The sequence below is a fragment of the Pongo pygmaeus genome, chromosome 3, assembly GCF_028885625.2.
Source record: "Pongo pygmaeus isolate AG05252 chromosome 3, NHGRI_mPonPyg2-v2.0_pri, whole genome shotgun sequence".
NCBI lineage: Eukaryota > Metazoa > Chordata > Mammalia > Primates > Hominidae > Pongo > Pongo pygmaeus.
In genome coordinates, this window is record NC_072376.2 from 37486998 (window position 1) to 37502821 (window position 15824).

At 43.3% G+C, this 15824-nt stretch overlaps 1 protein-coding gene across 24 annotated transcripts in view; it reads left to right on the forward strand.

The window, feature by feature from the left end:
• The window catches only part of TBC1D1 (TBC1 domain family member 1), a 248917-nt gene extending 233346 nt beyond the window's left edge, over positions 1-15571 (forward strand). For 13 of the 24 annotated variants that reach the window (XM_054484527.1, XM_054484528.1, XM_063664450.1 and 10 more), the window contains 3 exons: positions 3026-3195; positions 11140-11313; positions 15087-15571. In XM_054484527.1, the coding sequence (XP_054340502.1) occupies positions 3026-3195; positions 11140-11313; positions 15087-15287 (545 nt within the window). In that variant the 3' untranslated portion in view covers positions 15288-15571. Of the gene's footprint in view, positions 1-3025; positions 3196-11139; positions 11314-12257; positions 12294-15086 lie in introns of all 24 variants that reach the window. The other 11 variants (XM_063664446.1, XM_063664451.1, XM_063664448.1 and 8 more) reach the window with 1 other exon arrangement.
• Positions 15572-15824: the final 253 nt, after the last annotated feature.

Genomic DNA, 15824 nt, shown 5'->3' on the forward strand with positions numbered 1-15824 from the left:
CCTTCCTCCCAAGCTCAAAGCTTCCTGTGGTCCTTCCTTCAAGTCTTCAAGCACATTCCTGCATCGTGCACCCAAATGATCTCCCGATTTAAGACCCCCTGTGTCTCACAGAAGCTTCTGGGGCTGAACTTTCTTGGGCCTTGGAGGGATGGACGCTTTGACTGGGAGGAGTGGTGGTGAGTGGAGCATCTCTGGCAGCAGGCATTTGGGAGTCTCTGGAGTCTCTGGCAGGAATCAATCAGCGTAGTCTCCAAAGGTGGCCTTTCTCTGACACTAACTAGCCCTTGCAGGGATCATACCCATAACCTGCATCTCATTAACATCATCTCCTTACCAGTGCACTGACCTAGTGAGAAAAGGAACAGTAAGCATTCAGTGACTCCTGCGGTGCTCCAGGGAAGGTTAGAATTGCTTGGCTGGGGCAGAGGCCCCTGGTGATCTGGACCTGCCTGCCCCCATTTGCCCACCTTCTGCCCTGCACAACCAGTGCCCCTGCCTTGCCAGGCAGACTGTTTTTCAGGCTCCTTCACACCTCCCTGTATTGACACCCTCTTTTCCTTTTATTGAGAGTACTAATCTCTGAGGTCTGACCTAGGAAATTTTCATTGGTTCTTCAAGCAGTCACCTTTCCGTGGGCTTTTTCATTCCTCTTTGTTCTTGTAACACCCTGGGCATAACTCTACCAAACCAGAACTCCTTGGTGTCTCTGCAGCGTGTTCTTTGTGTTTTGCTCATGGCTTAATCTCCAGAGCCTAATAGAGTGCCTGATGTGTATTAGATGCTCAATGGATGCTCATTAAGTTAAAGTAGAAGACACCTCTCAGCAGAGTTCTCTTAAGATGTTGTGAATAGCATTAGGAAAGAACATTTATTTTTTTAATTACATAAAATACAAACAGATATAATAAAATAAATCATATGCCCAGAGCTATGTCTTAATTTTTTAACATATCAATAAAGAGACTTTAAAACACATAACACCACCCTCTCCCCTCCAAATTTCCTTTCCGGGAAAGTCTCCTTTTGGAATCATAGGAAGCACTTACTAAGTTGATTTATTGTAAAAAAACCAAGATCCTAATAAATCTCAGAAGATCTGCTGTTAACCTAAAGAGACCACTGATGTGGATTCTGTATTTGGTTGTGCTGACAAAAGTTTCCCAGTAATTGTTTATTTTAATTGGCTTAGATGTGGCACTGTACCTAATTTAAGGCACTTGTCCCTCCAAAAGTAGAGACCAAACTATAGAAAATCATCGGTGTGGTAGGGAAAGCCTTTCCCCAGGATCCCTGCAAAAAAGGTCTTGATTTTTATTCTGAAAGATACTCTCATTTTTTGTTCAGCTATAAATGTTCATATATTGAAAGGAGGTCTAGGAAGTCTTACTGTCTAAACCACTGAAACTTCAAATTTACTTTAGAGTTTTGTTTCTGGAAATGTCATTTCTGTTTAAAAATACATCTTTGTTATAGTATTACTTTAGATCTTTTTATTTTCTATAGTGGGGAATTATACAGGTAGACTACATTTTTTAAACCAGATATTTCAGAGGAATATTCTTCAACTGGCCTGCCTTGGTGTATGTAACACTTACCCTAAAAAGCTCAGATTTCAAAGACACAGTTAGTTCCCTAGTATATCTTCCCAGCCTCAACAACCAGACTTAAGAAGGAAGTGAAGGATTCATCTTTCCCACTTACCTGTGTCCACCCTGAGCCATCAGTAGTTGTGATGTTTGTGGAAAGAGTGTGGGCCCTGAGCTGGATGGGAGAAGCAGGCTGATCTCAGCGCTGGCATGGCTTAGGGCTGCACCCATCTCAGCTCATGTGGTTAATTAAGGGTTTTGTGGCGGTCACAGAGAATCTTGAGGGCTATCCCAGCCAGCGGGCTCCTAGGTCTGTCATCTCTCCCTGTGCTTTGTTCAGAAACTACAGGGATTCAGTTTCCCATTTGCACAGCAGCACCCAGTCTTTGCTTTTCTGTTTCTTCATGGCTTTTAAATGTTATCATATTAACCATCTAGAGAGGCATCCTGCAAGGTTATTCTTCTCACCTGCTTTTGCTTTCCTTGATTTGATGAAATTTACAACTTCTTTATTTCTTCCATTATCTTTCAGCCAAAAGAAAGAGAGAAAAGAAATACTGACACTTGCCTCTAATTATATTTCTACTCTGATTTTTAAAATTGTTTTTTCTTACATTATTATTCTAGTTATTAGGTAACTTGCCTCAGTTTAGTCACGCGATAATTAGTTATCGTGGCTCTGCTTTAACCCCAGGACATTAGACTCTTTTTCCCCAGCGGCTTCAACTCTATGAGGAAGGTGAGACGGGGCTGGGGTTGCTGCTCAGCCGGTTGCCTTGGCCAGTACCCTCCCTCTTACTCTGTATAGGAGTTGCATCCATTTGCCAGCCACTCTAAGAACAAAACATGGCCAGAACTAGAAAGTAACCTTGACAGAGTTCTTGAACACCTCGGAGGGAAAAATGTTCTTTATTCCATTATCATGTTAAAAATCAGTAAACTTGTATTTAACAATGTACTTTTGCAGTTGTACAGCTGTTTTACAGTTTTTAAAGATCTTTGAATTCTATTCCTTGTTTCAAAACCGAGGAAACAGAGACACTTTTTCACTTACTCTATCTTAATTTCTGATGCTTTATCTATAAAAATCTTTTAGCTTGACCCATAAAAACATGTTTTAGTGTCTCCTTTAAAACCCAGGAGCATTCCTGGAAAAATAAACTAATAAAACCTTTTTCCCTTTCCCAGTTTAACTTTTGAAGCATGTTTGAATTTTATTTTCAGAGTAAAACATAATTTTTAATGTTTGTGTACTTTTATTTGCAATACTGTCTTGACAACACTATCTGAGATATCAGGCTCTTAGAAATGAAATAAAGTTTGCAATGTGGGGCTATGTTTCCCACCCTCCTGCTCTGTGATGTGTGGAAAAGGCAATGGAATGGTATTGTGTGAGAAACTGGTCTGGTTTAACTTTCTGCATTTCTGTGTTTTCTCAGATATGATTTTTCTTCAGGGAACAGAGGTCATATTTAAAGTGGCTTTAAGTCTGTTGGGAAGCCATAAGCCCTTGATTCTGCAGCATGAAAACCTAGAAACCATAGTTGACTTTATAAAGAGCACACTACCCAACCTTGGCTTGGTACAGATGGAAAAGACCATCAATCAGGTATGAGTCAGTCCAAACCTTGCAAATGCTTAAGCCATCCTAGATATGTAGAAACTTAAATCTCTCTTGAGCAGGAACTGTTTCCTACCACTTTGTGTTCTGAACAGCATTCTGCATGATGCCTGGCATGGAGGAGGCATATCACAAACGTGTGGAATGATTGTGAGTTTGTGTGTTGTGAGCGTCATGGTGAAATGCCACATGGAAACATGGTGGCAATGTTTAGCTGTAGAAACCAGCACAGGTTATTAGTAGTTTCTTACATTTAAGAGACTTCAGCTCTAGTAGCTTGTTCTTCTGAAATATATATATTTATGCAATGATGCAATGTAGGGTTTTGTACATTGAGTGCTTTGATTTGTGTGTGCGTGTTGAATGGTTTTAATTGGAATTTTCTCAAAATAATTCTTTGATAACAAAGTTATGATAGGGAACATATATGAATTTGTTTCATGATGTGTGTGTGGTTTTTTTTTTTAACTGAATTCAGTTCAATATCTGTGGCTTCAGTACCTCTGGTTTCAGTATACAATAGAACCATTACCCTCTGAAATGTTAGAGGCTGAGAGGTGAGTTTTACTGGGAATTACAACTAAACTAGACGGTGAATGCCCTGGGTTGGGCATGGGAGCAGATTTTGATCCTGTACAGTCTAAGGAAGAACCTTCCAGTAATGGTTGCTGATGATGGAGGACTATACCGCTTAGTAGAGAAAGGGGCATCATTGGAAGTGTCTAGAGGCTGGGTAGCTACGAAGGCACTGGAAGGGATTTCATCATTGAGTCACTGCAGAGTCAGCAGTCAGGCCTCTCATAAGCCTAGAATCCGCTCCAGATAGTCATGTGTCACTTAATAATAGCAATACGTTTTGAGAACTGCATCATTAGGTGATTTCATCATTGTGCAAACTTCATAAAGTGTACTTAAACCCAAGTGGTATAGCCTACTACACACCTACGCATGTTGTTCCTAAGCCCTACAATTCTGTACGACATGTGACTATACTGAATACTGTTGGTAGTTGTAACACAAGGCGGAGTATTTGTGTATCTAAACATAACTAAACATAGAAAAGGTACAATAAAAATATGGTATTCTAATCTTATGGGACCACCATCATATATGCAGTTCACCATTGACCAAAATGTTGTAATGCAACACACAACTGTATAACGAAAGCATAGAGCAATCAGGCAAAAACAAATGGTGAAATAAAGCTATTTTTGAAAAATCCCTACTCTGGAGATTTCTGTAGTCCAAAAGGAATCCATGATTCCAGTGGATTGCATCCACATGCAGTGTTTGTGATTTCCATTTGCAGCCACACCTTAGGTGTTAAGCACAGAAAAAGATGCAAGTTTGGCCTGCAAAAAAAAGAGGTTTCATACCAATTGTTAACTTTAGATTTCTGTTTGCACATTGCATATGCCCTTATGAAAGAAAGTTCTTGTCTGTTCTGCACTCATCTTTAATTGAGAGCCTCTCCATCTCTTTTCCTTCCCTGGCACATTCGTCTTGATGTGGATAGCTTTGACTTGTTGGGGCCTTGCTTTTTGCCAGGTTGGGTGGGCATCTGAATATATGCATGATCCCATTCAGTCCAGGCCGCACTTCTGAGAGGATGTAAAGTGGTTCACTGACTGACCCACACTCACTCTGCTGCAAAGTGGAAAGGTAGGGGTTCAAACTCAAGTCCCTCCCACCTCAAAATGCTTTAGCAGCTCTCCTACACTGCCAAGAGCCTCTGGAGGTCATTTAATTTAGAGTTTGTCCCTATTTTACCAGGATTCTGATACTGACTTCTCCACCCTTTTGATTCTTTGATTTCTGGCATTTTCATTCATTCTTTCTTTCATTCATTCCCTTCTTACAGCTTCTGTTGCATGTACTTACATTTACAGCTTCTAGGGCAGACCCCTGAGAGCCTTCATTACCTAGACTGAGGGCTAGATCCAGTGCCTGACATGTCACCTTGCTCCTGTCCCTCAGGCCATCCCAGCTGACATTGTTTACCTCCTGAGTATTGAGCCTCAGAAAAAAATCCCATCGTCTCCTATTTTCTGTAAAAAACAAAAAATAAAACGTATTGAGAATACTTAGGATACATCAGGTGCTCTTTCAGTGCTGGAAGAGTGGAAATGGACACAGCATGGGAAGAAAACAGCTGTGTGTGTACCTGGTTTGTTTCAGGCCAGTATTTGGCTATTTGGAAGTTGCCATTCATTTTTCCACTGACTTTTTTTTTTTTTTTTTTTTTTTTTTTTGAGACGGAGTCTTGCTCTGTTGCCCAGGCTAGAATGCGGTGGTGCAATCTTGGCTCACTGCAACCTCCACCTCCTGGGCTCAAGCATTCTCATGCCTCAGCTTCCTGAGTAGCTGGGACTATAGGCATGTGCCACCATGCTCAGCTAATTTTTGTATTTTTAGTGGAGGTAGGGTTTCGCCATGTTGGCCAGGCTGGTCTTGAACTCCTGGCCTCAAGTGATCCACCCGCCTCATCTTCCCAAAGTGCTGGGATTACATGCATGAGCCACTGTGCCCGGCCTCCACTGACTTAATAACTCCAGGACATAGGTATTATAATTCCTATTTTTATAGATGAAGCTGAGCAGAGAGTAACATGCCCGGCCCGTTGTAGAAAGGCAGGGCCTGTGGGAGCCAGGGCTGTGAGGTTGGAGCTTAAAAGATGACCTAAGATTGGCTGGCAGACATTTTCCAAAGAAGGCCAGGCAGTACATATTTTAGGCTTCACAGATCATAACGTCACAACTACTCACCTCTGCGACAGCTACTCACCTTGGCCTTTGCAGCACAAAAAATCCATGACAGCATGTAAGGGGATGATGGGTCATGTTGCAAAAAACTTTATTTTAAAAACTGTGCAGCGTGATGGGCTTGGTCCACAGGTAGTGATTTGCTGATCCCTGAACTAAAGGATCACAGCATGTGAGAAGGTACAGGAATGAGAGCAGAGAGCAATTCTCAGAACCTGATGTGTTCAACATTTTGGGGGTATCGGGAGCACAAAAATTTGCATTTGGGGCCCGGGTTTTTATCAATGGTCCTTATAGAAAGTAGATCTACCCTCATCTCTCCCCTCTTTCCCTCTGGTGTTTCTATCTGAACTTGACATCTGAGTGTTCTCTGTCAGGCTTTCTGCTTTCCCACTGCCCCCTCCCGTCCAGAGGGTGCTGTAGTCTTAGGTTCTACACAGAACGCAGACATGGGGTCGAGCATGGTTCCTCTGCAGCCTTAGAGACCCTCCAGGCCCGAATCTTGGGGGTCTTCAGAGTAGATGTAACGGATGCTTCCATTGCAGATGGTGGAGCATACTGCCCTGTGTACAGATGGGGTGGGGCAGGAAGTGAGGGCATCTGGGTGGTCCTCTGTGATAGCCGTGGTTCCATTTCATTAAATGCCCTCCCTGTATAGATAGTCTCAGCCTGAGCAACTGGGACACAGCTGGATCCTGGATGGAAGAGGTGGCCAAGGACAGGGCTCTGGAGCTCTGGCTCAATGTGGACAGGCTGAAAGCAGCCAGAGAGGGCAATTCCAAAGGTGACAGAGCCCAGGACAGAAGATCAAGGGTGTCTGAAGCCTTTGTGGCAGTGTACTTACCAAGGGAACTGTCCATTGAATAAACCATCTACATCTTCTGACCCAAGAAGAATGGAAACTTTGGGAATAATTAGTAACAAAGGAAAGGAGGTCAGTGTTGCATTCTTGTCACAGTGGGTGCTCTGTGGCTGTGAAGTCTCAGCTCAGTTTAAGGAAGAAAAAGAGGAAGGGTGGCTTTGGGAGGCAGGGCAAATAGCCTATTTACAGCATCCTTTAGGCTCCACTCAGAGCATGGCCTCAGCCCAGCATTGTCATCATATCATGTTAGAGCTTGTTAGAAACTCAGCATCTGGGGCCACATCCCAGACCTGCTGAATCAGAATCTGCATTTCAGCGAGATCCCCAGGGGATTCACATACACACAGACAGCTGAGAAACCCTGCTGTGGGCAACTCTGTTAGAAACACAATGAACAAAGGAGACCCTGTTCCAGTTGAGCTTGTAGGTTAGAAACCAGGGTTCCTGTATTCAGAAGACACACCTCAAATCAGAGGCAAAGGTGCCTCTTCTGCCTGTGGGGGAGCCGTCACTTCTTGGGCAGTTTGCACCGTGGAAAAGGAGTAGTTTTGTACAAGGACAACTGGTGCCATACCAGGAGGGTGGGGCGTGGCGGGGAGAAGTGGTTTACCACTGGCATTGTGAAAAATTGCTCACATGTGGTGGTAATAACAAGCAGAGGGACTTTTAGTGGGTTTGATTTTTTTTTGTAATTCACTACAGATAATGTGCCCCCTTGTTGCTGATACCAGGCCGACTGTTCCCACTCTCCAGCCCTTGGTATGACAATGGGACCAGCAGATTGGAGGGCAGGGGGTTAGGAAGGTGGAAGCTCTGTGGCGAGTTCCGCAAACCATCAGGGTTCATGACTTTATTAATCAGTGTCCGTGGACTGTGAAGAGAAATGCTGAGTCTACAATAGCAAATGAGCCAAGAACATAAACAGACAGTTCACCGAAGAGGAGATATCTAGTAAACAAATATCTGGGAAAATATTTGGCTTCATGTGTAATTTAAACTTATGTAACATATAATGCTTTACCCTACTAGATCAACAGAAAGACATTTCTTGATGCCAGTACCCAGCACCAAGGGTATACTGTATGCGGAACATTAGCATGTTGCTGATGGCAGTGCACATTGATTAGTGGCTCTTGGGAGGCAATTTGGCGAAACATATCCCAAGCCAGTAAAATATTCACACCCTTTGACTCAGTCATCCCATTTCTTGGAATGTATCCTCAGGAAATAATCCAAAATATGAGGGAAGCCATATGTATAAGGATATTCTCCTAGACTTGTCATTTATAATAACAGAAACTTGGAACTAGATGTCTAACACTTGATGACTGGATTAATATGATTATGGTAGGTTGAGCTGGTAGAATATCATGAAGCCAGTTATATATAGCAACATGAAAAAGCTCTTATTTGATACAATGTTAAGTAAAGGAAAAGTGGGATAGGAAATTTTATGTTGGTTGTGTTTAGAACTAGAAAAACTTGCTTTTAGGAAATATGAAAGGAAGTGTAGCTAGATACAGAAGTTGTATTTGGTAATTTTTCTTTTATTTTTCAAGCTTCCAATAATGTAGCTCTATTGCTTCAGTAACTTAAAATAGTTTTTATCTTTTCGGCAAAACATCGAAAGTATGGAAATAGGTCATTCCTGCTTTGGCAAGCAGAAGAGAAGTTTTCTTCAGTACCAAAATTCTGGAACTTTGAAGTTCTGAAAACTTTGAAGAACCTAAGAGCCAGGATGACAGGAAGGCTCTAGATCCCCAGTAATTACAACTCTAGTGGAATTGCTCTGAGATGGGCCAGGAAGAAAGGAGATGAGAGCCAGGCCCCCTTGCAGAGGGGCCGGGTACCTTGCAACTTTGTGTAGTGGCCAGTGCTCAGGGAATGTCTTAGGCAAGACCCCGAGGGAGGTGGGCACTGCGCTTGTTCAGCCTCAGGAGTGACTCAGACCAGAAATGAAAACACCTTAAAGTGTATGTATCTTGTTTTCCTATCAACACCAAGTTTTTAATATTCGTCTGTTTTATTCATCTGAGACAACATACCAAAGGATCGGGTTTTTAATGTTAGGCCTTCCTGCTCTTTCTCTGGCTGAGAACTGCTCCTGGCACTAGATCACTTGTGCTGTCTAAGTGTGCAAGGACAGGCGCCCCTCCCATCTTCTTTTCTTTCCCCAAGTAATTAGCCCAAGGGCTGAAGCCCTCGTTCAGTGACCAGGGTTCTCCTTTGACCACCAGCCTCGTACTGCCATGGTTTGGGGTAAATTCAGGGGCATAACTGCAGAATGAAGGGCCTAGGAGTCTTGGCAGTCAGGAGATCATCAGGCAATTAAGCAGAGATGATTGCGACCCAGGGTGGTTCCTAGGGATTAATGGATGCCTGGAAGAGTTTATGGCTTTGGGCACTGCTGAGAGCCATTAACTTAACACAGAACATCAATCTGTAGGAAAAGCCAGAGGTTTTGTTCGTAGGCTTTCCAGGTTAGGAGATCACTTAAATCTTTGTGAAAGAAAAAAAGTAATAGTGTACATGACATTTATTCAGCACCGTATTTATAATTATACACGAGTGCCAAACAATCTCAGTTTTAACGTTTGTGGTTTTTACTGTTCTGACTATTCAGAAGTTCCATGACGTGGCATCCATTGATGATGGTTTTGCTGAGGTTGAAATGTGAGGGTTTTGTGGCAGGTGTGTGGAAGCAGGTCCCTTAGCTAAGAGAGCGCCTGCTCAACCTGCCAGGCGCGTGCTGGGAACTTCCATGAGTTGCCTCGTTTAATTCTCACAGCCATCCTGGGAGGTAGGCGCTGTCTGCGCCAGGTGGGAGGCCAGGAACTGTGGCTGAGAGAGGTTAAGTGCTGAACTCAAGTCATTCATAGAGTCGCCAGTGGAGCCGCAATTTTAAGGCTGACTCAAAGCCTTTGAGCCAGTTACCTCGGCTGTCAAATGGAGATAATCCCTGCTGACCTCACGGTCGCTCTGAAGGACAAAAGAGAATCAGTTCAATCCAGTAAACAATTCTCTCTCTCCCTCTTACTCCCCTCGCACACATGCACACACACGCCACAGATACAATGGATTTTGGTTTTTAGGCATTAAATGACTTTTGTGCCTTATTAATATTATCCACTGAATTAAATCAAAAACAGCAAGCTGAAAAATTCATCTCAAGGAAGAGAAAATAAGATTGTTGGGAATGGTGAGAAAGGAAACATGGTTTTTGAAAATTGATTCCAGGGAAGATAGGCTAGTTGGAATGCCAGTAGGGAGCCATCAGAAGAGGTAATTTTACACTGATTTTTTAACAATATTGGAGTTGCTTAAGGAAATGCAATAGAGAGGCAGTTTCTGCCCTTTTAAAACCTGACTTCACTTTCTGAATGTGTGTTCTGATCTAGCAGGGTTTTTTTTTTTTTTTTTTCTTTTAAGATGGTCCCAGCTTGACTGCATTCTCAGATCCATCAGATAAACGTTAGGGCTTCACTGCTGTGCTGAGAGGCCCCAGCCCCTCGGGTTCTCTCATAGAAACAACTGGAAAGAAAGGAAATGCCTTGGGCAGCAGCAGCAGCAGCTGTCTTCTGACTCCACTTTCCACCCTGCCTTCCTTACCAAGAGAAAGTACAGACACTGACGGCTTGAGTCACTTAGGCACTTAGGAGTTGTTTTTCACACGTGTGGTGTTTTCGTCACCATTACTATTGTGGGAAAGAAGACAACTCAGGCATCGTTTCGTATTCACTCATCTGTGTGGGTGACATGTGGGTTTTGGTTCATTTCTGCATATTTGTGTGCAAAGGAGAGTTTTTTAGTAAACAGTCCCATTACTTAGCTGTTCTTGTAACTCTGAAAACCCAACTGAACTATAATTAAACTTTGACTTGGTGACTGTGCAAACAGGGCTATGATTCTTTTGTTTCTTTTCTCCTTTTAACCCGTAGTTGATGTATCTAACCTAACAGAATTTTCAGAGAAAAGAAGTGAAATAAGAACTAAAAATAAATTTGTATAAGTCTTTAAAAATGAGAGTTGTTTTTTTTTTTTTTGGCTTTTGGAAGATGAGTACCAAAAACCTGTACTTAATGTTACCTTGGAATTATTTCTAGATGTTTCTTATATCCTTTTGTCCCAAGTAAAATTATTACCTTCTCAGTGCATAGTTTTTCTTATTTATCACTTCTAGTACCAAGTGTAGAGCTAAGCGTAGAGGAGACGCTTCACAGGTGTGCATTGTCATGATTGCGGACACCTGCCTGTACTTGTGGGGTTTTTCTCAATTTTAGTACCTGATGACTTTTCTTTCTATAACAGGTATTTGAGATGGACATTGCTAAACAGTTACAAGCTTATGAAGTCGAGTACCACGTCCTTCAAGAAGAACTTATCGATTCCTCTCCTCTCAGTGACAACCAAAGAATGGATAAATTAGAGAAAACCAACAGCAGCTTACGCAAACAGAACCTTGACCTCCTTGAACAGTTGCAGGTACAGCATATTTATAAAGCAGCTTCCTGAATCACAAATATATGGTAGTTCATTAACTCACCAAAGGCAACAGCAGGCTGGGCTTTCCCATGACCAGAGGACCTTTCCCACCCTGATCTGTTTATAGTTGGGATCAAAGGTATCCCGGGAGAATGGGTCCTTTTTATTATGGAGCAGACAGATTGTCCTTTGCTGAGGTCAGGCAGTCCCAGAGCTTTCTGAGAGGCTGTTTCTGCACTTAACTCTTTTAGGAGACAGGCCCAGAGATGAACTTGGATTCAGGATGCTGTGGCCTGTTAGCTGAATGCCAGCCATTGTCATTACTCAAAGAGAATCTAAGAGCTTTAACTTCTATGAGCAAAACCAGCTAGGTCCACAGAGGGCTGGTAAAGGAGGAAAGTAACACAGAAATAAACATAACAAACCAGAGGAGATGATAATTCTTTGTGAGTCCTTGGTGCGTATACAACGATTTGATTAATGAAAGTCTCAGTTCTCCCCTCTAGAAACTTCCATTTCAACATGGATACACTAGGTGAGGACATACAGAAGAAAGACCAGTTGAGACTGTGCACGCAGGAGGGTGTGCAGAGCAAGCACTGAGGTGCAGCGCGGAGATGAGAGCTGTCCGGGTCCAGCATCACTCCCACCCCCACATCACCCAGGCACACTGCCCAAAAGAACACCTAACTGCGGAGTGCAGCTCTTTTGTCAATCCGATGGCATGAAGCAACCATATGTTCTACTTTTTTCTACTTTTTTTAATGTCACAAGTGTGTAGCAGTGCTGTCCCTGTTAAGGAATTGTTTTGAGGGTGTTTTTAAAAGTTGTTTTTGAGTGGCTGTGGATAAAAATACATATTTTTGCCGAATTTTTTATGGTGTTCCTGGGCTGTCCTGAGAATAAGTCCCATTCTGATCTAAGCCTCTGATTTTTCTTCATAGGAAGATGAGCTTTGCAGACACAAGCTTGGCAGCAAGGTGAGAAAGCCCAGCCTAGTGAGTCAAGCTATCTGAAATGCATTCCTCCCAGCGGGCATTCCATCCCAGCCAGCATACCCTATCAGATATGTGAAAGAGAGGAACCAAGACTGAATGCTATTCCTCCCCATCTCTAATAACCACTCACATTCTGAAATTTAACTTCTTTTTTTCCCCTAAGATAGAGATGTCCTAACTGAAAATATGCCTGTATACAATTTACCCTGGAAGTCTCAGCTGTCACTCAAGGGAAGTCTCCAGAGGGTGAAGAGCCTCTCTGGCCTCTAGGGGTACACAGTGTAGGTGGTCATTTTAAATGGCTTCCAAGCCAATGATAGGTCCCTGAAATATAACATGGTGGAAACTTCTAATAAAGCTCACATTTGCATTGAAGTGTTTAGATTGTTAAGATAGGCAGTTCTCAAATAAAAGGTCTGTTTTATTGGGTAAATGACCTTGTAGTTTTTTGGTGACAGAGCATAGAAAGTAATTTCATGCTGCTTCTGTGCTATTGTTTTTGTGAAGACAGGGAGTTGTGAAAAACTTCTTAGCTACCTACATTCCTCAATAAAGGCATCAGACAGTAATTGGTGATTACAGATGTTCTCCCTGGAATGGTCGTTCTCTTGACCAAGTAGTCCTACACTTCTGGAAGGATCATTCAGAACTGTGGTCTATGCCAACCCACCAGTAGTTCCTGAGTCCCTGCAGTGCTGAGTGCTGGGGGCCACAAAGTTGAGTAAGACACTGCAGCTCTCAAAGAGTTGAATCTAGGATTGTATTGTATCGATTTGTGGTGTTTGGATATAGTTTTTCCATGATCCTCTATGAAAATATGCCTCTCATATGTAAGAATCATGCCTCCTCCGTGTAAACTTTTCAGACACAGACAAGGAAGGGTGTTCAATACAGTACTGAATTTTCATATAGCTTTTCTGGGGGGCCAAAATACCAAAATCAACCCATTTCCTACCTTTATTCTGTTCATAAAATTGTTAGAAATATCAAAATCCCATTTCATTCCCTGTTAAATACATGCGAACGTTGTCTAGACACTGGAGAGCAAATTCTACCACCTGTTTTGTTCAGCAGTACATCAGACGATTGCATAGACGTGCCAGATGGAACCAAATAATAATGCACATGGATTTGTCATAATCCATACAAGTCATTGACGCCCACACTGAGCCAGGTGCTGTGGGAGACAGGACCATGTGTGAAAGAGAAGACATGCTTGCTTCTATAAAAGCATTGGTGTTATTGAGGAGACCTGACATTAATGCAGAATAGCAAATGACCATGCAAATTAATTCACTACTAACTAAGCTGCAGGTTGCGCCTCGGAATGCAGAGGGGCTTCAAAGTGATGAGGGTAGGCCCTGAGCCAGGCCCTGACGATGGGTGGATTTTGAGGATCAGAGAGTACAGCTTAGAGAGATATCCCAAGGGGGACCACCCCCTGCCCAATAGGCTGACAAACTAAGGCTCTTGGTCCCTCTTTTATATTTTGGGTGTTCTAGTGGCCCAGCCAGAGCTAGACTTTGAGTCATGAATTTTTCTGGCACAAGTGTTGTCACATTCAAAAAAGTATTTTCTTTGTTTGGAAAATGAAAAAAATATATATATATGTGTGTGTGTGTGTGTGTCTATATACCATTTTTCCCACCTAAAATGGAGCATTGCAAATCTGGACTGGATTAGTGAGATAGACCAAGTCACAGAGCTCCAGGATACAGCTATGAGCTGGGGAACAGGTCAGAAAGGCCTCAGGGACATCAGCATACATGTTGGAGTTTCTGCAGTTTTCTTAGGGAACCTTTTAATGTCACTGGAGCTAACACACTGGTCACCTGGGAAGCAAGCCTGCCAGAGCAAATTAGAGAGACGAGGGACGGTTGCTAGAAAGATACACCTGGAAGTTCTATTTAACTAGCATTAATTATGTGCTAGGTGCTGAGGATGTAAACTGAGTGAGATCCTCATTCCTCCTCTGTAGGGTAGAAGAGAGGATACTGCTCGTCTCTGTGGCTCGTAGTGAACAGTCAGTGAGACCAGGCACATATACCTCTTAGCAGAACACTTGGCCTTTCTAAGGACTCCACATGTGTTCTGGGGTAAATGCCTGTGTTTCTTGACATAGTGATGTCTTGTTCCTCTAGACATCACTAGCTTTACACAGTAGCTTTAGATGGCGTGGACGTGAATAAATGCAACTTAGGTTTTCTTGTTGGTTTCTTTTTGAGTATCACTGTGTTTGTAAAGAATTTCAGATTAGAGGATTGTTACCACATGGGCCTTCAGGAGGAAACTGTTTTGAGTTTTTGTCAGCCTGAAATCGATTTGTGCGTTTAAATATACGTGCTCATCAAAACAGGCCAGGCTCTGCTGCAGTAACAAACTTACAAGTCTCCGAGGCTTGGCACAACGGAAGTCTTTGTGTCGCTGATGCCCACTTCAGCTTTGTGTCGCTGAAGCTGTCCCTGCGGTGGTGGTGCCTGGGGGTTTGGGTTCCCTCTGTGTTGTGATCCACCATCTCAGCATCGGCTTCCACAGCAGCCACAGCAGGAGAAGAAAATGCTGGGGGCTCTCGGGGTGCTTTTAAGGGCCTGGCCCAACTACCTGCAAGGGTTGCGAGTTGCCTTCCTGTGTGGCCAGAACTGATGATAAACTGTAGACTCATCCCTGCTGAAACACGGCTCCAGAGTGCTCCCAAGGCTGGACGGCGAGTGGGCGCTGGATCCCTCCTGTGTTAGCACTGGCAATTATATTCTCATTTCTTCTTTTATTCTCCAGGTGGCAAATGGTAGGATCCAAAGCCTTGAGGCCACCATTGAGAAGCTCCTGAGCAGCGAGAGCAAGCTGAAGCAGGCCATGCTTACCTTAGAACTAGAGCGGAAGGCCCTGCTGCAGACGGTGGAGGAGCTGCGGCGACGGAGCGCAGAGCCCAGCGACCGGCAGCCTGAGTGCACACAGCCCGAGCCCACAGGCTACTGACAGCTCTGCAGGAGAGATTGCAACACCATCCCACACTATCCAGGCCTTAACTGAGAGGGACAGAAGACGCTGGAAGGAGAGAAGGAAGCGGGAAGTGTGCTTCTCAGGGAGGAAACCGGCTTGCCAGCAAGTAGATTCTTACGAAGTCCAACTTGCAATTCAGGGGGCATGTCCCAGTGTTTTTTTTGTTGTTTTTAGATACTAAATTGTTCCTTCTTCAGTCCTGATTACTGTACACAGTAGCTTTAGATGGCGTGGACGTGAATAAATACAACTTATGTTTTCTTGTTGGTTCCTTTTTGAGTATCACTGTGTTTGTAAAGAGCATTCACAATACTGTGGAATTTCAAAAGCTGGAAGAGCTCAAGATCATTCCTCAGGCAAAGGCGTGGGTCCATCGTTCTTCCAAGAGGGTTTGTGTGACGACTGCACCCTCAGTGTCACTGGCAAGGTGCAGTTGGCTCTCGCCCATTCTTGTTATGGAAACCTAAGATGATCATTGGGAAGAATTGAAAGTGATTTATTTAATTTGGATAT